The 22813-nt window shown below is 50.5% G+C and overlaps 1 protein-coding gene across 1 annotated transcript in view; it reads left to right on the top strand.

Annotated features, from left to right (window-relative positions):
• MIPEP (mitochondrial intermediate peptidase) overlaps window positions 1-22813 on the top strand; it is a 96910-nt gene that overhangs the window by 24701 nt on the left and 49396 nt on the right. Inside the window, exons 11-14 of the mRNA XM_090258723.1 lie at window positions 6891-7044; window positions 8028-8105; window positions 9066-9270; window positions 11013-11122. Of these exons, the coding sequence (XP_090114849.1) occupies window positions 6891-7044; window positions 8028-8105; window positions 9066-9270; window positions 11013-11122 (547 nt within the window). The remainder of the gene's footprint in view (window positions 1-6890; window positions 7045-8027; window positions 8106-9065; window positions 9271-11012; window positions 11123-22813) is intronic.

Raw genomic sequence — 22813 nt, 5'->3', positions numbered from 1 at the left:
TCAGGCCCCGCTCTTCCTGTGTGTAGCTTCCAGGTTCTCTTTCTAGACTTGGAGAGTTTGTGGGGCTGGGCCTTTGCAAGAACCAGTGCTGTGCCCACTTCTGGTTGAGGGTCGGTGCCCAGCAAATACCTGTTGCACCAGTGAAGGAATAAAGGGGCACTTGGCAGGAGTCCTGTGATTTTCTTATGTTTTCTCATTTCTGTTGGCACAAATTGTCAGCACATTATTGGCACGTCTGGAAGGACACTGATGAAATACTTGGGAAACTTACGTTGGTTGAAGTGCTCCTCCGGCCCCTCTCTTCTCCTGTGCTTACTGCATGATGGCAAAGTTGTTGATATGTTTCCCTTAAAAACTCCTTATTTCTGTCGTTTTTATATTTGCATGTAAACCCAAGAAATAATGGAGTTCTGTTCAAAGGGAAGACATTTAAAAATGCTTATGTCCCAAGCAACTTTATATGCATAATAGCAATTTTTAAAACTCAGAATCCTGCCCTTTAACGAATCATTAACTTTTTTCTATTATAGTTAATTTTTAAGATAATGCAGTTTAACTAAGTTAAGACTGATTTAGGTAGCGGAAGAAAGTCAAAGTTTTGTGCCTGTTTCTTCATTTAAGTGTGTTGGCATCTATCACAATGATACATTTCTTTGGTGTTAAACTTTAAAGTCTTTTTGTTGCTGTGTGTTATTCAAGCCTCAATTGCTAAGTACCGCACTAAAAGTAAACTGTATTTTAACCATTTCCGTTGGCATTTGCCACAAAACAAAACAGTAGCTTGGTATGTTCGTTCCTGCACCAGCAGGAAGAGGTTCTGTGACATCAGTATGTGCTTGTGGGAAACTCACCCGCTTAGTTTTATTTATTTCTCCCCCTTGGGCTTTTGCATCCCAGCTCTCCTCCCCAAATCCTTCCTCCTCACGGAGCAGAGCTGCCTGCTAACCCGTGCTAATACTGCGTCAACGGCTGTGTTTTATATGTGCATCTGAGATTCAGCGTCTGCCGCCGCCCCTTCGGAAACTCGTCAGCCGTTCCCCAGAATCGGTGGGAACTTGATCCCGATCAGAAGTTAGGGCTCAGCGTAAGGTGTCGTTCCGCTGATGCGTTTTGTAGCCACAGAACTGCAGACCCTGCTCCCTCTAGCTGCATAAAAATATAATTTCTCCTCTGAAGTTCTTTCAGAGAAGGATTGGGCTGGGTTCTTGGCCTGTTAAGATGTAGCATAAAGGAATACTAAAATTTTTTCTTAATGCTTTCCATATTCATATATTTTGTTTGGTTTTTGACATTGGAAAGTAATGTGTTCGATATATTCATTTCTTTCTAACTTTTTGCTGCAGCGATTGTTATGGGCACTTTTCCATATCGTGTCTCCCACCCCTTGCTATTTTAATTAATACCGTAGCCTTAAATTTAAGTGGTTATTTTTGTCATTTTACTGTGTTCTGTAAGTATAGCATGCCCAGACGGTGGTTCTGTGGAAACCGTGTGTGCCTGTGGGAAGGTTTGGAAAGGTAAGGTCGATGAGAATTTAAAGGGTAGGCGTCACTTAGGGGCATGAGGTCCCTGTGGAGTTTGATAGTGACCTTAAGGACGAGAGCTGTTGCATGCAGGACAGTGACTCCGTCTTCTCCATTTCTGCCAGAAATACAACGTTGGAAAGTCTTACGTCGCTGACACGAGGTCCCTGAGCCCCTGAACAAGTTGGGAGTTCTCCCCTCTCCACACCCACCGCAGGGGTGGGGTCTTGCTGCCCAAATCAGCCACAAGAAAGCAGGGGGGCCCCCGAGGCGGCCAGGCAGTGCAGCCAGGGGTGTGTGTCCTGAAGTCGCAGGGACTTGGCCCGTCCCAGTGAGCTGGACCCGGTCTCGGGGAAGCTGTTGGTCCTCTCTAGGTTTCTTAAAAGGTGATCTATAAATTGGGGGTTATTGCACGGCCTCCTTCCTAGGTCAGGAGTAAATTAAGCAATGTTTACATTGTTGTGCGGGAATAATGCTATGTGGATGTTGCCGTTTCTCGTGAACTGGGCAGCTGACTGCCTGTGAAGGAAAATTACTGCCTGCTGACCAGGTGCATGGGCAGAGCAGGGTCCTCGTCTCTGACTCCAGAGGTCAGGGTGGGCCCAAACTGGCAAGGGCTGACTTTTTACAAAACAGAGAGGAAAAATATCTTTCTTTTATTTTCTCTTTCATTGATTGATTTGAGAGAGAGAGAGAGAGAGAGAGAGAGAGAGAGAGAGAGAGAGAGAGAGAGAGAGAGAAACATCGATCTGTTGTTCCACGCATGTAGGCAATCATTGGCTGCTTCTTGTATGTGCCCTGACCGGGGATCGAACCTGCAACCTTGGTGCATCGGGATAACACACTAACCAGCTGAGCTACCTGGCCAGGGCTTATCTTTATTTTCAGTGCAGTGTAATTATCTGAAGGATAAACAGGCTTCTAGCATCATTCAGTTCTTTTAATGCTCCCTAGCCTTTATTTAACCAGATGAGACAGTAGCTTTCCCCGTGGCCTTGCAGACGAAACATTTCAAAATGCCACCCAATGATCCCATTATAATCTTGCTTGGATAATCATTTCTGATGCCAAAAACGTTCTTTCATTACCTTTTGGTGAAGTTAAAAACAGCCTCTCTGCCACTGTGCTCACAAGCGCCGCTCTTGGTAAGCCTGCGTTTTCCTTGATCCACACACGTCCTCCGCCTGGCAGGCCGCCCGGGTCTTCTGCAGGGAGCCGGGGTGTGCACTCGCTCCCAGGGCAGACGGGGGTACGGCTGTTTCCCTGCCGTGCCGCCCGGACTCGTGGCCTGATGCGCTGCGCTCTGTATTGTCACTGAGTTCAGTGCCAGCGTTTTGGGAAACTGTGTCCAAGTTCTCTCTTTACCTTAATTCTAGGTGCGTCGGGCTGGAACAGAGACCTGACTCATAAGGTGTGTGCGCTTCAGCGTGATACACTGATTTAAAAAAACCACTCAAGTTACAACAAAGAATTCTTTAGCTGAACATCTTTCATTGACTGTTTCTCTACTTATTTCAGTGATAGTATTCCTGATGAGGATTTTGAGATATTGCTAAATTCTGTTGTTCTCAATAAGACCTAATTTACACCATTTTTCCATGTTGATGATGACATATCTTGTAAACCCGTACGTCGCATATCTTTAACAGAACAAACAACGGAGCGTTTATTAGACTTCATCTGGCAACGACGGTGGGTAACAGTAACTCTTCCCGTTTCTTTCCCGGGAAGAGTAAGCAAAGGATTCTTATTTCGAGGCTTGAATCAGGGGAACCTATTTACAGAAAACAACAGTAACTCTCTGTTGTGAAACTAGGAGAGTGGGAGGCGGGGAAAGGGGCTGCAGTGAAACAAGACCCGGGGACTCGTAGAGTCCCTCTCCCTGCTGGGCTGCGGCTCCGACGCCCCGTACGGGTCTCCATGTTGCCGGCAGCACTTCCCTGTCGTTTGGGGTTCTCTCGACCACGGACGGAGGGGAAGGGTTGGCATGTACAGTGGCACCCGTGCGGAGCAGGAAGCTGTGGACATAGGAGCTGCAGGAGCTGCTGCCGGGCACACGGCGTGAGGACTGTCCCCACGCTCGGCGCTGACCAGGCGGCGGGGCGGCCGTGCCCTGGGCTCCGTGCCCACTGGCTGGCGTCCTCGTGGGGCTCCGTGACCTGTGACCATCACCAAAGCGTGCTGCGTGTTGTTCCCTCTGTGCTGAAGGTGTCAGCGGCGTGGAGGTGAGAAGGCGCGGCCCCGGGCCAGGCTGCTGCCTCCTGACCGGCGTTGTAAGGGACTGTCCCGGCCCAGCGGTGGCTGCCGGCCGGCACGTCGGGCTCTTTGAATCTCCTGCAGCCTCTGAGCCTTTCCCCATTCTGGCTGCTCCTCGGGAGGGAATTAGCTCTCCTCTGAGAGGCTCAGGGCGTGGGGGGGCGCGCAGGTGTGCGTGATCCCTGCCTGGCTCGGGGGCGGCTGAGTCAGGCAGGAGGCTCCTCGCCCAAATGAGCCTGTGTGCTGTTTGCTTTCGGGCCGCGAGCCCTGGCTGGTGCTCTTTCCTCCCCGGGGCCCGGCCCGGCCCAGCCCGGCAGCTGGGGCCTCAGCTCCACGGCCACCCCACGTGCCCCTCCTCCGCGTAGCCGCCCTGGCCCGTCCTTCTGTGCCCTGAGCCCCTGGCAGGTGCCCTAGCCACTGTGCCCCATTGTTCCCAGGCGCTCGTGCGCTGCTCTCCGGCCCCTGCCCCCCGGATGGACCCCAGTCCTCGGTGGTCACTGCATCCCGCCCAGGAGGGGCCGGCGCACAGCAGGCGTGTTGACAGAGCCGCGTGATCAGCGGAGCGCCGGCCCCTGTCCGGGCACCGGGCCGCTCCTTTGTATCGTCCCCGTTCTCCTGGTGAGGACGTTGAGGCCCCACCGGGCCAAGCAGGCCAGTGGGAGAGACCGCCAGGCGCTCTCCTTCCGACCAGGTCTCTGCCCCAGGCAGCGTGGCCCTGCCCTGAGCCTCGGAGCCTCTGAGCCTGCGCTCCCTCGGGAAGACGAGGCAACTCTGTGTGCCACCTGTCCCGCAGAACTGTGTGAGGACCCGGGAAGGGTCTCGGTGGGAAAGTGTTCTGCGTCGATAAAGTGCCGAGCAAACCGAAGATAAAATTATCTCGTCTCGGCAGGGCCTGCTAATCCCCCCTTCCTGTTCCCTCCGTCCCCTTGTCCTGCAGAGGGGCTGCGGTAGCCCTTGCCTTCCAGCACCGAGAAGCGCCCGCCCCGGCCCTGGGGGGTTGTAGCCGGCTCTCAGGCTTCCCTGGCCAGACCTTCGCCAGCAGCAGCCTGGGTCCCTTCTGTCCCCGGGCTAATCCCTGCGCTTGGATTCACGGCCCGCCCGCCCCTCAGACCCAGAACCGTCCCTCTGAGTTATCGGCCACCTGCAGGTCAGAGCTCAGTGCCTGGCCCCTCGCCTCCGCGGGCTTCCTTACCGCACGCCGGGTCCTAAGATCTCTACTGCCTGCCCTCAGCCCCCTGCCGCTCCCCTTTCGCTTTCGCTGGGCGCTCCTGCCCCTTGGGTGCCGCAGTGAACGGAGCCCGAGCGGCGGCTCCACCGCCGAGTGTGGCGTCAGGGGTGCGTTGGGCTGGAGCGTCGTCGGGTGCGCCAAAAGGCTGCGGGTTCAATCCCTGGTTGCGGTGCATACGGGAGGCCACTGGCTGATAGTTCGCTCATCGATGTCTTTGTGTCTGTCTGTCTGTCTGCCTCTCCCTCCCACTCTCCCCACTCCCTTCCCCCCACCCCATTTCCTTCTCCTTTTCCCTCTCCCTCCTTCTTTCTCTAAAAATCAATAAACATACCCTGTGGTGAGGATTAAAACATGTATTTATATTCACATTCATTTTAAGGTTAAATACTCTTGAACACTCAGCAATTACTTTTTTGATAGGGGTACATAATCAAGAAGTCAGAGACGATTCCGGTTCCCCGGGGGGTGTCGCGGGTCCTCGGCTGTAGGCCCCCGTCCCGGAGTGCCCTGCATTATGAACCCTGCTGTTGAACCCCCGGCTACAGAAGTGCCCGGGCTTCTGCGTCCCTCCGCGCCGACATCTCGTTGCTGCCTCTCCCCGAGTTCCCTTCTTTCTCCTCCCGTCTCATCCCTCACTCCCACCCTGCCCAGCAGATGCCTGGCTTTGACTCTCTTTCTGTGAGCCCCCCGTTTCTGCCCCCCACCCCCACAGCTAAAGTTGTCATTGCTGTCCCGCGGTTCAGTGCCTGTCCGCGCATCCCTGCCACGGCGTCTGCTGGGCACCTGTTCCGCGCGCTGCTCCGGGCCTGGGAGCCAGTCGGTCTGCGTGGCCACCTCGCTTACTGTGAGCTCCTGGGAGACCAGCTCCTCCCACCCGCCCCGTGGGTCCCGCTGGCTGTCGGCGGCCTGCAGGACGGGCGGGGCCAGGGCGCCAGACCACCGGCTTCTCTTTCAATGCTCAGATTCTGTTTTTACAAAAACAAAATGAAATAAAAATTGATAGGAGCTACGTTGTAAATTTGTGTATTTCTGTAGTCAAAAATCTCATTTGTGGTACAATTTATGCTCTCTCACTAAATCCAGTCACCCATTTAGTAATGAACGTGAGTTTGTATCTGCTTAGTTTGTGTGTCTATTTTGTTAATCCAGAAAGTGGACATAGAATTAGGCCCTTACTATTATTCTAGGGCCGTCCTTTCTGGCTCTGGTTCTAAAGTTTGGCCCGACTTAATGACTCAAAAGTGAATAGTCATAGCACATGCCGTGGGTGCACTTTGGTTTATACTGGAATATTCCAAGGGTAAAAGAGTTGTTTATGGATGAAGAATAATTAGCCTTGCCCGTCTGCGGTTCTTCATTTAAGAGACTATGACTGTAAAACAAATTAATTAAGATGTAGTTGTTTATGTTACAGAGAGTTTTCCATTAAAACGTTTTATCAGGTGTGAATTTCAGTTCCCTTGGTGTGCCTCGGGATTTGTATTTAATATTTATGGGATGTAAGTCACAATTCTTTAGACTAGAACACGTTTCATAAAGTCAAGTTTACTACTGTAGCTCGAGCTGGTTTTGGGCACACGTATGTACAAAGGAAGAGTTGGGTGTGGTGTGGCTAGTTGCGATGGACGCCTCTGGGCCCGTGACGGCCCAGACTGCAGGGACTGGTGTGTCTGCCTGATTGTAGGCCTCACGACTAGGGACATGGAGCCTGCCCTTCGGAAGAAAACCGAGTCTGACAGTCCCTCAAGGGAAGAAACACACCTTTATGTTTTAGTTCCTTTTCAGTAGCTCGTGTGCTTTCAGTAGTAAATGAAAGGCTCTCTGAATTTACCCTCAGGAACGGGATGGAACAGAACGCTCTGTGACCTCCCCCTTCCTCTCAGGTACAACATCGAGCCCGGCCTCTACTGCCCGTTCTTCTCCCTCGGGGCGTGCATGGAAGGCCTCAGTGTCCTGCTGGACAGGCTGCTGGGGATCTCGCTGCACGCGGAGCCGCCGGCCAGAGGAGAGGTGTGGAGTGAGGACGTGCGCAAACTGGTGAGCGCCCCGTCCCATCCCGTCCCGTCCTGTCCGCCGGGGGCCGCTGCTTCCCCTCGGGGGCTCCCTGGGCTCTGCCTGGATGGAGCGGGGCTCACCTTACCCACCATCCCCGGCCGATGTAGGTGTGTGACAGCGGTGCTAGCTAGCACTCTGGGAAGTGGCGCTCAGGAGCCTGCGGGGGGGGGGGGGGGTGGCATGGAGGGGGGCACGTCCGTGGGCTGGCCCTGCGCGGCTAAAGGGAGGTGCATCGGGACCTGTTTCCATTCCTGCTGTGCCCAGTGTCCCTTTGGCTTGGGGTCCCGAGTCTGTCCCATCGGCCACCTGCCCCCTCCTTGCAGCCTCTTCCCGTTTTGTAGGCGCTTGATCTGCATCAGATATTAACTCATGTCCTGCGTTTTGATTTGACTCGGTTGGCAATAACGTCCTAGCCTAGAACCCACCCATCTGTGACGGCCCACTGGGTTTGGGGTTTGCGTGTTTTTATTTCTTCCTGGTAAGATTTTGAGGATTCGTGGACCCACGTGTTAAACTTACTCCCAGCTCATGTCAGTGGTTTGGGAACAGTCTGAAGAGCGGGGTTCAGTGGAGGTGTCGTGGGGAGCGGGCAGTTGGGGTGAAGGGCCCAGACACGGCGGGAGGGCTGCCTCCCCTGCCCAGAACTCCCGCATTCAGATCGTCTGAGAGACGGAAGGAAGACAACCCCTCTCGAGGCCGTGCGGGATGTGAGAAGTAATAAACTGTGTTTGTAGCTGGGCGTGACATATACACAGGGTGGTGAAGAAGGGGTTCCACAGCCGTGAGGGCATGACACAGCGGTTTTGTTGTGTTAATTATTACTTATTAATCATATTATTTCCCGTACAAACAACTGTATGCTCCTTTTGCCCCACCCTGTGTAGATGCTTGTGTTGGGATGTTTCTGCACTTGCGGAGTTTCTCACAGAGCCTAACTTAAAGTTAAATTAAAATTATTTTTCCAGGCTGTGGTTCATGAATCTGAAGGCCTGTTGGGGTACATTTACTGCGATTTTTTTCAGCGAGCAGACAAGCCACATCAGGTGATGCTTTATTTGTAATCTGGTCTCTCTAGAGGTAATCAGCAGTTAATTTATATTAATGTGAACATTAGATCGCATTTTTGTATAAGCTCCCTAATTAAAAGGCATTCGTGATAGTTACTAAATGTGTAAATGTGAAATTAGCATAGAATTTAAAAATACACAGCAGGAAAACCACTACATGCGTCTGTAAGTGCCCTGTGTCCGGGTCATGGTCATGATGACGGTGAAGATGATGACAGCTGGTGCTTCATTGGCCTGCTGTGTCGCATTGTGGTTTTGAACGTGCACCTCAGCCCTCTGAACAGAACACTAACGTTACGAGGCAACTGAGGCCAGAGAGGCCGAGTTACTTGCCCCGAGTCACACAGCGGGAAGGGCACGGGTTTGAACCCAAACACTGACGGCCACGGCGGCCTTTCCAAGACTCCGTTCTGGGCGCCTTACCCGCCTCCTATGGTCCTGTGAAGAGTCAGGGAGGGAGTGCAGGTGAAGCTGAGTCTGTTACCGAAAAGTGACCCCGGGCCCCTTGCTTTCTGCGAGTCAGAGCTTGTCACTTTAAGGTGGTAAAGGCCACAGGAGTGGCAAGTGTCCCCGAGCTCGTGGAAGGGCCTCAGCAGGTGTCAGCGTCTTGGCGCTGCTGCGAGCGTGGGGGGGGGCGGGTCTAAGCTCCATGACGACAGCATTTCCCGCGGGCGGCCCAGCGCCGCTCGGGGCGTGTTTCTGGAGGGAATGAATGAATGAACATCAGCTCAATGTATTGTTGGCGGTTTAAAAACTAAAATTTTAGCAGCATAAAGAGTTGAGAAAAATTCGTGTCTCTAACAAAATGAAAAGAATAAGAATAGAGTTAAAATTTGAACTCGGAACTCATCTCGGTATAAGTTCATGTTCGTTAGGACCGTTTGCCCCTTTCGACCACCTGACGCTGTCCTGGGTTGTGCCTTCTGACCCCGAAAGGACTGCCATTTCACCATCCGCGGCGGCAGAGTGACGGAGGACGGGGGCTACCAGCTCCCGGTCGTGGTGCTCATGCTGAGCCTGCCCCGGTCCTCAAGGAGCGCGCCGCCCTTGCTCACGCCCGGGATGATGGAGAACCTCTTCCACGAGATGGGGCACGCGCTGCACTCCATGCTGGGACGCACCCGCTACCAGCACATCACCGGTGAGCCGCGGAGGGGCCCTTCTACCAGACCCGGTTCTTTGGAAGCTCCCCGTTCGTTATAAGTAGGCGGAAGCTTTCTGTGTAGGGAGTCCGTTCATGTCACACTGTCCCATGACCGTGGGTCCCCGATCGCCGCATCCTGTCCTTCCCGCTGCTGTGCAGCCCAGTCTTCCTTCCACCTCTTCCTGGGCAACGAGTCTCAGCTGCTTGTATTGCACCGTTTTACACTTTGCACTGGGTAATTTAAGTTTGGGGCTCTGTGTGTGTGTGAATATGAAGGGGGAACCTCAATGAAACCGAGGTACCTTCTGCAGGGCGGGCCCCTGGGAGCGCAGGCTCCCCCCGCCCGGTGAGTGTCCTCGGGACCCCCCTGGGCCATGCGCCAGCTGGCGGTGGGGTGAGAGGCTGCGCTGGGCTTCGGCGAGTGCTTTTTGAAGACTTCCAACGCGTTTGCCCCTTCCACGGTGGGTGACTTATGAGCCCTCCTGCCCACCCCGCTCTGCGTGTTCATCCGTTTTTGACCAAAAGCAGCGTGACCCCCGTGCCCCTCCCTCCCCGTTACCCCGATCTCGCCCTCAGCAGGTCTGTTTGTTTCCCGGGAGGAACAGAGCCCTCAGAGGGGGGACCGTCCCGGTGGGGAAGGGGGGACACAGAACATGGCGGCAGCGCTGGAGGCGTCAGAGTCAGCGCGTCCCGAGCTGCGAGCCGCGGAAAACCCGTCTCATGGGGCCTGCCGCCTCCGGTGGGGAGCGCGTGGGAGGCGCCTGACGCTCACGCGGGTGGGGACACGTGCACCGCTCTTTATACGTAAACTGCGGTTTCTGGATCCCTCCTCCTAAACAGAGCTCTTCTTAGTGCCCCGCACAGAGCAAGTGAGCACGTGTTGCCTTTTTCTAAAACCCAAGGTCAGTTAGGAAGCACGTGAAAGGCATGCTGGCGAAGGATGATAAATGCCTTTGTACTTTCCTTACACTTCCCCCCGTGTAAGATCAGAGCTCCGCGTGCGGCCCTGCGGCCGGCCTTGGTGGCTCTGTAGAACCCCCTCCGTCCTCTCACCCGTGAGTCTCCAGGTCACTGTCAGGTAGGGCCAGCCTTCCCCCTCCCGGTACCTGGTCCGCATTCAGGCTTTATTAGCTAACTCCACTCGCACAGTTCTTGGCGGGAGGCAAAGACGCGTGAGAAGGTTGTAGGTGGGCCAGACATCTGTATAAAATGTCCCCAAAAACGTCCTTAAGGGATTAGTTGCTTTAAGTGAATGTGAGCTTAAAACGTGGCTTTCCATCTGCACTGAGGGTTGACTTTGTTCCAAGAAATAATCAATGGATGGAATGAAGTTCTTTTAAGAGAAATGAAGGATAAAAGCATTTGGTGGTGCAACTCAGTGAATTAAATACAAATGCTATATTAAATATCAGAATGTTTTAATTTCTATTTCATGTATAGCTCAGCATGGCTGAAGACAGGCTTGTTTGCAGAGGGTCTGAGTCACTGCTTTACAAGGTGTTTGATCCAGCTGTGCAAATATTTTCTTTTACTTTTGATACACAGGAAAATATATAGGATTATAATAAATTTTTCTGCAAATATGCGCAATAATTTTATAGAAACAAAATATTGATTTTATGAATTAAAGCTTATCATAGTTCATCAGAAATACAAATAAAAAGTTTAAAAGAACCCATAAAAAGTAAAATATGTTGATTTGATTCTTGGCAACTTTTTTTTCTTTTTCCTCGTCTCAGGGACCAGGTGCCCCACCGATTTTGCTGAAGTTCCCTCTATCCTGATGGAGTACTTTGCAAATGACTACCGCGTGGTCAACCAGTTTGCCAGACATTACCAAACGGGGCAGGTAGGGAAACGACCGTGCTCCAGGCCTTTGGATGGTGTCATCCGCAAGTGTGACCTGCTGGGTGACGTGAACTCCACGCTTGTCACAGCCCTGTCGCCCTTGCTCTGGGTTCTTTTTTCTTCAGATGCTCTTCCTTTGGGGGGTGTGGGTGGAGGGGCTAGCCTATAGAATCACAGTCACGGCCTGTACTGTATGGACAGACAGCTGCCCTTAATGATACCTGCCAGGTGCACCCCACTCCGTCCTCAGCAGCATTCCCTGGGCAGCACTTCGTCCCGGGTCTCCAGGGACGGAAACCAGCTGTCCAGTGGCAGAGGCCGTCCAGCTTGTCCCCCTTCAGAAGGCCTTTCCCCTCATCTTCCCTCCACGCTTCTGAGCGTGTGGTCTCTTGGTCTGAAGTTTTACGTAAAACGGAATTACAGTGCCATTTTCCCAGTGTGCTTCGCGTCTATATGGTGATAAGTCTGCAGATTCTTTAATATGAAGGTTTGGATTTACATAGTGCGTTGTAATTTTAAGTATTTTAAAATGAGAAGTACCGCACAGGGGGTGAGCTGTCGGTACAGCTATCAGCATCGTGCAGTTGACCACCACGGATACCTTGGAAAATACATTCTTTCCGTTCTCTCAGAACTTTGACTGTAAAATATTATATTAGCTAGTGGTGCACCCCTCAGGCTGTGCCTCTGGGTGCGGACGTTAAATCATATTCATCTTTGAACGATCAGTGTGTAGAAACATGCCTAACACCTAAAAAACGCTAGAAGAAATTAAATGAACGAGTGAAGGGAATCAGAAAAAAGGGCCCAAACCACCTTTATTTGTGACTCTTTCTGATTGTGTCCCCAGGTGCATAACGTAATTCGGTCGTGTCTTTCTTTTGGGGGAAGTTGATTTTTATCTAACCATTGCTGTCAGCCATGGAATGATGCGTGACTTTCTGGACAACTGATCTGAGTTAGTCTTCGTCATAGTCCGTTTCAGGGTTTGGGTGACGTAAGTATTTGTGATCCAATTAGCTACCTGTTGACCTGCAAAGACTTGCTCTGGAAATGACGTCGATTCAGCCAATAACGTCAGCTGCGCGCAGAGCCCCTCAGAGAGCAACATAACCCGCCCACGGCTCCACATTCTGGGGTCTGGGCGTCATTAGGAAGCCCTGATTAAACGCCTTTTGGGGCTCATTGCCCACTGCCCGCCGCCCGGGGCAGAGGGGCGTGAGATGCGTGGGAGCAGAGCGCCCACCCAGCACCCAGGACGCTGGGGAGGGCCTGGCCTGCGGCGGCGGCACCAGTGAAGGGGCTTCATACAGGAGGGGCCGGAGGAGCAGGGTCTTGAAAGAATTACGTGAAGGGGGCAGTTTGCCCATCAGCTCCTAGCAGCCCTGGTCCGTCTCATAGACAGCATTTATTGAGGAGACGCTGAGCCCATATATAGGTCCTTCCATCATAAGCTATGTCCCGAGTTTCTAGAACGCCCCAGGCTCTGTTCCCAGCACCCGGAAGCAGCGACAGTGAGCAGGACGCAGTCCAGCACCTGCCACCCATCGCGGGGCAGCCAGGGCAGAGTGGAGGCCCAGGGGCCCGCAGCCCGGAGGCAGAGCCCTGCAGGGGGTTGGGTGGGACCCGTCCCAGACAGGGGGAGCAGTTTTTGTTCAGAATGTGCCCCCAGCCTCTGCGCTCCTCTTGCCCCCACTTTGAACAAGACAGTTTCAAGGAAAGTCCAAAAACATCCTTCAAACCGGACGAGGAAGGAAGAAAGCAGTGAGCTGCTGTGAATGACTTTAAGCTCCCGACTCAGTAGGCCCGTCTGGTGGCGGGTGAGGCTTGCAGACGGCCTCCGAGAACGCAGATCCTCCGTGCGCCTCCGTGGAGCGCGCAGAGAGCCCGGAGGCCAGAGCTGCGTGGGGCCGCCCCTGAGGGCGCCCCTGGCTGGGCGTTGCCACGTTAGGGGCAGTTCTAGCCTCAAGGACAAGGGGCGCACTCCCTGAACTTGAAGTCTTGTGAGTGCGTTATGTGGAGCTCATGTGAAGAACAGGACCGCATTTCTGTGCTCCGTCCCCACCCTGCCGCGCACCAGGAAAGGTTTTTCGTGGGTTTGTTTTTAGCCGCCCTGGGGTACAGTCCAGAGGGCCCCCCGAGGAAGGGTGACTGAGCGACCCCTGCAAGTGTCCTACCTGACCTGCGCCCAGCACGGCCCCCGCGCTGCTGTGGCGGAGGAATTAGAAGCACGCTTATCAGATCTGCGGGTGCTTTCCCGCTGTCAGAGATGACAGGTCCCAGGGCACTCGCTGGAGGTTGGAGCTGCCCAGACACGCTGCAGCATCAAAGCTGAAGCACTTCCTGGAAGCTAACCTCAAAATCTCTGCCACAGGATAGAAGGAGTATAGACTGGGCAGCCGTCCGCGCGGAAGAATCCCCGGTTTTTAGCCACGATGAACTTCACGTGCATCCGCAGACGGATGGCGCTTCCCCACGGGCCTGTCCGTCTTAGGCTGCGCTGGGGCCAGGGGCGTCTCAGGGACTAGCGGCCGCTGGCTCTCTTCCCAGTGCTCGCTGGCTCTGGCTGGGCCTCACCTGTTAGCCAGCGGGTCCACAGGCTCCCGTGGGTTTCCAGAACACTCACCCAACAGGGGACACCTGTACTACAAGGGGCCCGCCCTCCAGAAGGTCATTCCGGTGTCCGAGGGGTCCCCCCTCGTATATACCGCATTTTGTCGATGCGCTTGTCTGTTGGCGGGCACTTAGGTTGCCGCCTCCTCTTGGCGATTGCGAATAATGCTGCTGCGCACGTGGTTTTACAAATACCTGGCGGAGCCCCCGCTTTCTGGGCTGTTGCCTGTACACCCGGGGGTGGGATTGCTGGGCCACGTGGTGATCCTATTGTAGTTGTTTTGAGCAGCCATCAGACTGTTGTCCCCAGTGACTACATCATTTTACACGCCCGCCTTGCGCACCGCTGTGTACAGGGCTCTCACTTCTCCGCCTCCTCGCCAACACTTGGTACTGTCTGGTTTTTTGCTGCAGCCATCCGAGTGGGTGTGAGGAGGTGGTGTGTCTGTCTTTGTTACAGTAGCTTTATCCAGTTGTTTCAGGTCTTTAAAAACTTCTTGTCTGTTCTTGGGCTTTTGTGTTCTTTTATATATATTTGAGAACTACCTTATTAAAAAAAACTGATTAGAGTTTGGTTGAGATTACATTAGATCCATGGATCAGTTTAGGGATTATTGATATCTCTGAGTATGGATTCTTTCAATCCATGAATGTGACGTACCTTTCCAATTGTTAAGTCTCTTTAAAAGTATTAAAATTTTTTTTCTAAGGTTCTTGCTCAATTTTTGTTGAACTTAGTTAGCTCTTAGATGCCCTACCTTTTTATACTGTTAATAGTGTATATTTTTAAGTATATTTTATTCATTATGTTTTTACAGTTTCCCAATTTTTCCCCCTTTGCCCCCTCTGCCTGGAACTGCCTTCCTTCCAGCAATGCCCCTCTTGGTTCATGTCTGTGGGTCATGCATGTAGGTGCTTTGACTTCTCCCTTTTCTATGCTATTCTTAACTCCCCCGTCTCTTTTGTTCCTACCAGTTATGCTTCTTAGTCCCTGCACCATTTCCCCATTTCTCCCCCTCCCCCCTCCCAGCTGATAACCCTCCAGATGATCCCCATATCTATGTTTCTGTTCCTGTTCTGATTGTTTGTTTAGGTAGTTTTTGTTTTTTAGATTCAGTTGTTGACAGTTGTGAGTTTGTTGTCATTTTAATGTTCACAGTGTTGATCTGCTTTTTCTTAAATAAGTCTTTTTAATATTTCATAGAATGATGGCTTGTGATGATGACCTCCTTTAGCTTCATCTTGTCTGGGAAGCACTTCATCTGCCCTTCCATTCTCAATGATAGCTTTGCTGGATAGAGTAATCTTGGTTGTAGGTCCCTGCTTTTCATCACCTTGAATACTTCTTGCCAGGTTCCTGATAGTCTTATGGGAACTTCTTTGTAGGTAACTCTGCTTTTATCTAATATTGTAAATAGTATATTTTTAAGTGATGATTTATAATTGTTCATTGCTGGTGTTTAAAAGTGCAATTTATCCACTTTTGTATATAGACCTTATTTTCAGCAAGCCTGACAAACTTTCTCATTAGCTGTGATACTTTGTCTATAGCATTTTTGACATATTTTAACTAGACAGTTCCTTCTGCTGCGAATAATGACTGTGTGTCCTTTTCAATTTACAGTCTTTTTCTTGCCCTGCTTGACTTAATGGAAGAAGCTGGGAGGTGGGCATTGTTTGCCTTTATTTTGATTTTAAAGGGAATGTCTCCACTGTTTTATCATAAAGAAGGATGTTTGTTGTCAATTGCTTGGCACTCTCAGGAAAAGGAAAGTCCTTCCTAGTTCTGGTTTGCTAATTTTTTTTTTGTTTAATTATTAATAGGTATCACAGTTTATCAGGTTTTTTAAAGCATCTTTTAAGGTGACTGGATTGTTCTTTGGATCTCGTACCGTGGTGAACGTTCTTGTTAAGTGTTAAGCCACCTTAGCGTTCTGCATCTGAGCAACCTAGGTCCTCACTGCCTGTTTCTTTAATGCAGTGCCGCCTTTAGTTTGCTCATGTTTTGTATATAGAGGATTTCGCATCTATTTGTGGGAGAGATGGTCTTGTGATGTTCCTTGGTCGTCTTATTCTGTGCTGGTGTTGGTATTAAGTATATACTAGACCATAAAATGAGTTCTTGAGTGCTCCTTCTCTTTGTTTTCCCACAAGCACTTTTATAAAATTGTAATAATCTGTTCCTTGAAACTTTGTCAGAATTCATCTATAAAACCATTCAGAGTCTATTATTTTCTTTGTGGGAAGGTTTTTTAGATGACTGATCCTTAGTAGTCATAGGAGTTTGGGGGCCTTCTTTTCTCATTAAGTAAGCTTTGCTAAATGGTAATTTTCTGGAAATCTATCCTTTGGATCCAAGTTTTCGGGTTTATTGGCATGAAGTTATTCATAGCACTCTGTGTTCCTCAGATCCTGCTAGACGCGTGGCTGTGCCCTTCCCATTCCTGATACCATTCCATCAGCTTTTCTCTACTAATCTTGGCAGAAACTGTCTTTGGAGTATTGTCGTCAGACTCATGTTAACTTCATCCTTCCTGTTTTGTTTGTTTTAGTTCAGTAGTTTCTGTCTTTATTATTAGTCTCTCCTCCCTCTCTGTTAATTTTTTTCTCCGCGGGTTATTAAGGTGAGCACTTAGCTAGTTTTCGGTCTTATCCAACATGTGCATTTAAGTTTTTGCCATGGTTTTACATCTGCGGTGCCGTGCTTTGGCTGCCTGCCTCCCATCATCTTAATGCAGAATGTTTCTGACGCAGCTCATCTCTGTTGTCATTTTGTCTCTGACCTACTAGTAGTTAGGAGTCTAGTTTGAAATTTTTAAACCTTTGCAGGGGAGTTAGTTATCTTTCTATAATTGACATTGAATTAGTCTGTTACTGATCCTTTGCAGAGTGTTGATATTTATTTTATGGTTTAGTGAATCATCACTTTTTGGAAGCGTTTTATTTGTGCTTGAGTACATTATTACCCCAAATTAATTCTATCCTTTTACTCTATATATGTTGAAAATACTTGTTATATTCATAAACATTCAGAGTACTAATATCTTCCTGACAAACATGTTATCCCCTTAAGCTTCACAGGGCTTTGTCTGTGTCTTTTTTGAAAACAACTTTGCAGCCTTAAGTACATTACTTAACACCAAATATAGTCATTGTATTTTTGAGATAGCCTACATTTTTTTTGTATAATTTTGTCCATTAGTCACCAACTAAAATGTTGCTCTACTTATCCAAATATTTATTAAATAGTAAATAACAGAAACTAACACGATTTTATATTTTGTTATTTTGTTTCATCTAGTAATGTATGAAGTAGGCGCATAGTTGTCCACGCTTTGTAGAAACTGAGTCAGACAGGTGCAGTAATGTGCCAGAGGTTAGCCAGCAGTAACCCGGGGTTATCCGTTGGTTCTGTTAGTGACACGTAAGGAGAACTATTAGCTTCACAGAATTTCCTTCAAGGTCTGTCGGGCTTGCTAAACTCTGTTCCAACATTGCGGGTGTCTTCTTTTTTCAGTTTTGCTAGTTAAAAATTCTTCAACATGGTAGGAAGTGGCTGAACTTCTTCTACAGCGTGTCTCACTGAGCAGCAGGCCGTTTCCACTGTGCTATTTTTAGAAGAATTCTAGTGCTTTCACTTTAGAACTGTTCTGTGCTGCCGCCTCGTTATAAGATTTAGTTTGTTGCCACAGTATGTGAAAGGCAGCCCGAGGCTGACAGTGCTTCAGATCCATTTCCAAGGGGACACAGAGACTGTAATAAATCTTCCCCGGCCGTCCTCGTCCAGGAGAAGGGAGGAACGCTGAAGGTAGAAATTACAGTGCGACCAGCATCAGATTGGTTTTGGCAGGTTTAAGTTGTTTTGAAACTTTCCTCGTTTTCTGTTTTAATGCTTCTCAGTTAAGTCTAGACAAGAGCTTTGGACTGGGAGGCAGAGGCAGGTCTGACCTCGGCCCCCGTGCGGCGCCCAGGGGAGCTCCGATCGGTCCCTGGGCTTGTCTGAGGCTTCTTTGCTCTTTTCTGTGAAATCAAAGTTTCAGGAATTAAAAATGAACGCCTCCATCCTTACCTCAAGGATGTCAGTCGGTCAGATTTAATAATGGATACAAACTGTGAACATGGTCTTACTGGGATTTTTACAGAAAAAGTGGGCGCTGAATCTCTTTCACACGTTAGAATGTTCAGTGGTGAACCCTGTAAACTCAAACACTCTGCTCTGAGCCGTTGGGGGGCTGGGGATAATTCGGAAGCATCTCTAGAGGTTCTGAAGTCCCACGTCCGCTCAGTCTGTTAGAAAACACCACCAGAAGTCAAACAACTGGAAGGTGACCTTTCTCCTGGGGATTTAGGTAGGGGATTTTGTCTTTCTGAGCCTGGAGAGCGTTTTCATTGTATTGATTACATGCCATCGGGATTCCTGGTGACCAGCACAGCAGATTAGCAGGGACGCGCTGAATCCAGTTGTCCCACTGCAGACACTTGCCGGGCGGGGCAGCCTGGGGGGTGGGAGACCGCGCTCCGCACTGGGGCTGCCGACGGGGCCTGGACGGCCTGGGGCTGGGTGGGCTCTCTGCCCCCGAAGCCCCTTCTTGTCCCGGTGACGGTGTCCCAGCCATTTCTGTCATTAGATCCCACGTGTTCCCAGGGGGCATCAGTGGTAGCAGTGTTCTGCTTCGGGAAGGCTTGAGTTATTATCAGAACAAGGATTTGTACCAGAGACTCTCTGAACTTGGAATATTTATGCAGCTTCTCCCGTAATAAATTTTCTCAACGGCCATGAATAAAACAAGATATTTTATCCCAGTGACTTGGCTCCATAAGCATTTGGGGCCAAAAATTTTAACAAAACTTTATTTAGGTTAGACTGATAAGACTGGGAAGTGACAGGAAGTGGCCGGCAAATTTACCAGGTCATGTGATGGTGAGTTAAGCTCAGGGGGAAACAGAATTTAAGTCATGCCCAGTTTGCTGAAGCGTTTGCAGTTTTGACAATATTTCTTTTTTTCTTAAGATTTTATTTATTTACTTTTAGAGAGAGGGGAAGGGACAGGGGGAGAGAAACATCCATGTGTGGCTGCCTCCCTCACGCCCCCAACTGGGGACCTGGCCCGCAACCCAGGCCTGCGCCCTGACTGGGAATCGAACTGGCGGCCCTTCAGTTCACAGGCCAGCGCTCAGTCCACTGAGCCGCACCAGCCAGGGCTCAATGATATTTCTAAAATCTTCCAAAAATGTTGTACTTTCTTAATATGACAGAACAGCCATGGTTTTCATTTTTTCTGCTCCCGTGTGTCGTCGGCAGCCAGCGCAGACGCTTGTGCTGAGCCCAGGCAGGCAGGCAACCCCCCCTCCTTAGCTGAGGAAGGGTCCGCAGGCTCTGGGCCCCCAGCCGGGCGTGGCTCATAGGAAGCCTTAGAGAGGGGTAGTCGTGACCAAGGCGAGGATGTGACCTTCCACGAAGGAACAAGGGCGCGGTTATTAGTCACACCGAGACAGCGTCCTGCCCTGCGTCCGTGGTCACCCCCGCAGTGGCAGTCAGCCGTGGTGGGTGCAGGGGCTTGAGTTCCTTCCAGTTCAGGCTTTTCCCGAGTTGATTGAATAACTGACCACACCGAAGCGCCCTCCTGCTCGCCGTTTTGTGGTGCCATTCTTAATCCTCTCTTTACAATTTTGAGGACGAGGTACTGGGGGACTCGCCTGCTGGCATAGGGCAAAGGAGAGCCGGCAGACACGCCCACTGCCCCGCCTGTCACATGGTGGAAATTTAAACTGAAGCCATTGGGTGTGTCAGCGGGTACAGGACGAGTGAGTGACCAAACCCTAGAAACGGGCGCTGCTGCCCCACACGGAGCAGAGCCTCGGCGGGGGGGCGGGGGGCCTGCTGCTCTGCCCGGAGACCCCGGTCAGGTCTCTGCAGCTCACGGGCAGCTCGGGGTTTATTATGAGCAAGGCCACCGTGTCAGAGTCCCACAGCGCCAGACAGGAATGCCTCCGAAGTGAGCGCAGGTGGATTCGTGTTTAAATAAAGAGCAAAGTCACTGTGGAAAATTTATGTTGAGTTATTTAAATAAATTAGGTCAAATTTGGTCACCATAGGTCATTATTGGCATATTATGTCCCAGTGGTAGGAACAACAGGTCTACCATTTTCCTATTCATGGGGGTGGGGGCGTGGGGTGGCCACCCCAAAATGCACTTCTGCATTTTACAGCTGGGTGAGTTCTTGAGATAGAAACACCGCCGCTGGATAGTACAAGAGGCACGTTTTACTATCGGGCAACGGCCTTTCGGATGCTGGTGGTCCTCTGCATGCCTCCGTTGCTTTATCTGTACCTCTCTGTTGTGCTCTTGGGACATTTTCCCTCGGATTAGTGATTTCAACATGCATTCCTTTTCTCCTTCCTGATTGGCAAGGTCAGGGAGGCCCCATCGTGGCTCGGGGGGGGGCAGGCACACTGTGGCGCACTTGGCAGCGTGGCGGCAGCGGGGTCTCCCTGACAAACCCGCTTCCCCGGCGCTGTCCTTCCCATGGCGCAGGGCAGCCCTGCAGGTCGCTGCAGAGACACAAAGAACAACAGACGTTTTAGTAAAAGACCTTCACACGGGAGTGCAGAGGGTGTAGAGTCCCCGTGGCCGCTTGAAGGAGGCACGTTGGTGTTCTCCTCCCTGGCTAGAGCTGCGTTTGGGGCCCGGACGTGTCCGTGGAATGAAGCCATGAGACGTGTGTGCTTGCGTGCTCAGCCTCAGTTCCGGCCGCACGTCCTGGCCACCTTTGCGTCCCCTTCCCTCGCGCCCCCGTCTGTACATTACAGACTGATGGCATATTACATACAGGTGTTTGTGTTAACACCGACTGAAACTGCTGTTAGCATTCCTAATCCCTTTTGGGGGGAAGCTTCTGGAGTGTTAATAAAACGAAGTTTGCTCCTGCGACCTCACGTGGTCGGACACCTCAATGGCAGTGTCCAGTTTTCAGGGTTACCTGACCTGGGGCCCCGCGGCGACCTCTGCACGTGAAGTGGGGTCCGAGCTGTGGTCCTTCTGAGGGCAGGGGACGGCGTTGGGCCTGTCTTTCTCCCGTGGTGCCGAGGAAGGCACCTCACACGAGGAATGTATTAAATGGAAGCACGAGCCATCGATGGTGTTAGCATCTATTGTGATGTCCCATTTGTGCATTTTATTACTTCACTTCCTCTGGAAGTACATGGATGTGGATCATACACACAGCAACCCTCATTCACTCTGTGCTGACTACCTGCGTAAACACAAGATGGAGAAAACCGTGCACGTGACCTTAGGTGAATAAAGATTGCGCGTGTGCACAGCATTGTAACGAGGACAGCGTGAGCCTTTTGGTCGGCGTGAAGAGGCGGGGCCACAGATCTCTGTCCTTTCACTCCTTCAGCCTACAGGAGGTGCAGTAATGAAGAGTGTCTGTTTCCCCCCAGGGGTAATTTTTTTTAAGTATATTTTGCTGATTATGTTGTTACAGTTGTCCCAATTTTTTCCCTTTGCTCCCCTCTGCCCAGTACCCCCCTCCCCCCAGCAGTCCCACCCCCTTAGTTCATGTCCATGGGTCGTGCATGTAAGTTCTTTCGCTTCACCCTTTCCTGTATTATTCTTAACTTCCCCCTGTCTATTTTGTACCAACCGATTATGCTTCTTAGTCCCTGCACCATTTCCCCATTTCTCCCCCTTCCCCATCCCAGCTGAGAACCCTCCAAATGATCCCCATACCTGACTCTGTTCCTATTCTGGTTGTTTGCTTAGTTGTGTTTTGTTTTTATCTTTTAGATTCAGTTGTTGATAGTTGTGAGTCTGTTGTCATTTTAGTGTTCATTGTTTTGATCTTCTTTTTCTTAAATAAGTCCCTTTAACATTTCATATAATAATGGCTGGGTGCTGATGAACTCCTTTAGCTTTACCTTGTCTGGGAAGCACTTTATCTGCCCTTCCATTCCCAATGATAGCCTTGCTGGATAGAGTATAATCTTGGTTGTAGGTCCCTGCTTTTCATCACTTTGAATACTTCTTGCCAGCCCCTTCTTGCCTGCAAAGTGTCTTTTGAGAAATCAGCTGATAGTCTTATAGGCACTCCTTTGTAGGTAATTCTCTGCTTTTCTCTTGCTGCTTTTAAGATTCTTTTTATCTTTCACCTTTGGCATTTTAATGATGATGTGTCTTGGTGTGGTCCTCTTTGGATCTAACTTCTTTGGGACTCTGTGTGCTTCCTGAATTTGTATGTCTATTTCCTTCACCAAATTTGGGAAGTTTTCCTTCATTATTTTTTCACATAAGCTTTCAATTTCTTGCTCTTCCTCTTCTCCTTCTGGCACCCCTATGATTCGGATGTTGGCACATTTAAAGTTGTCCCAGAGGTTCCTAAGCCTCTCCTCATTTTTTTCAATTATTGTTTCCTCATTCTGTACTGGTTGACTGTTTTTTTCTTCCTTATGTTCCAAATCATTGATTTGAACCCCGGTTTCCTTCCCTTCACCATTGGTTTTGTGTGGATTTTCCTTCATTTCACTTAGCATAGCCTTCACTTCTTCCCTTATGCGTTTTCCGTACTCAAGCACATCTGTCAAGCCTGTGAGCATCTTTATACACCAGTGTTTTGAATTCTGCATCTGTTAGGTTGTCTGTCTCCTCGTCTGTTAGGTTGACTATCTCCTTCTCTGTTAGGTTGACTATCTCCTCGTCTGTTAGGTTGACTATCTCCTTGTCGCTTAGTTCTCCCACTGGAACCTTGATCCGTTCCCTGTTTTGGGCCATACCTCTCTGTCTCCTCATCTTGACAGGCTCCTGTGTTTTCCCAGGGGTAATTTTGATAAAGTAAAAAGAATATAAGTTCCTTGAAAACTGCGATTTTTAAACTCTACGTTGTTCACTGATGTATCGGCTCTGCCTGTCACAGAATTGGCAGTCAGTGAATGTTTGTTGAGTGAACTGTCTTTTGACCAAAAGCTGCTGCCGGTTAAAACAAGCCACCTTGTCCCGCGTGCTGCTGCCCTGCGCACTTCCTCACGATAACCTTGAATGATGTCTGACCCCGACCTCGTGGAGCTGCTTGCCCTTTA

The sequence above is a fragment of the Furipterus horrens genome, unplaced genomic scaffold (assembly GCF_987537825.1).
Source record: "Furipterus horrens unplaced genomic scaffold, mFurHor1.1.pri manual_scaffold_12, whole genome shotgun sequence".
In the NCBI taxonomy this organism is placed as follows: Eukaryota; Metazoa; Chordata; class Mammalia; order Chiroptera; family Furipteridae; genus Furipterus; species Furipterus horrens.
The sequence above is the reverse complement of the archived record's forward strand: the minus strand, read 5'-3'. Positions and strand labels throughout refer to the sequence as shown.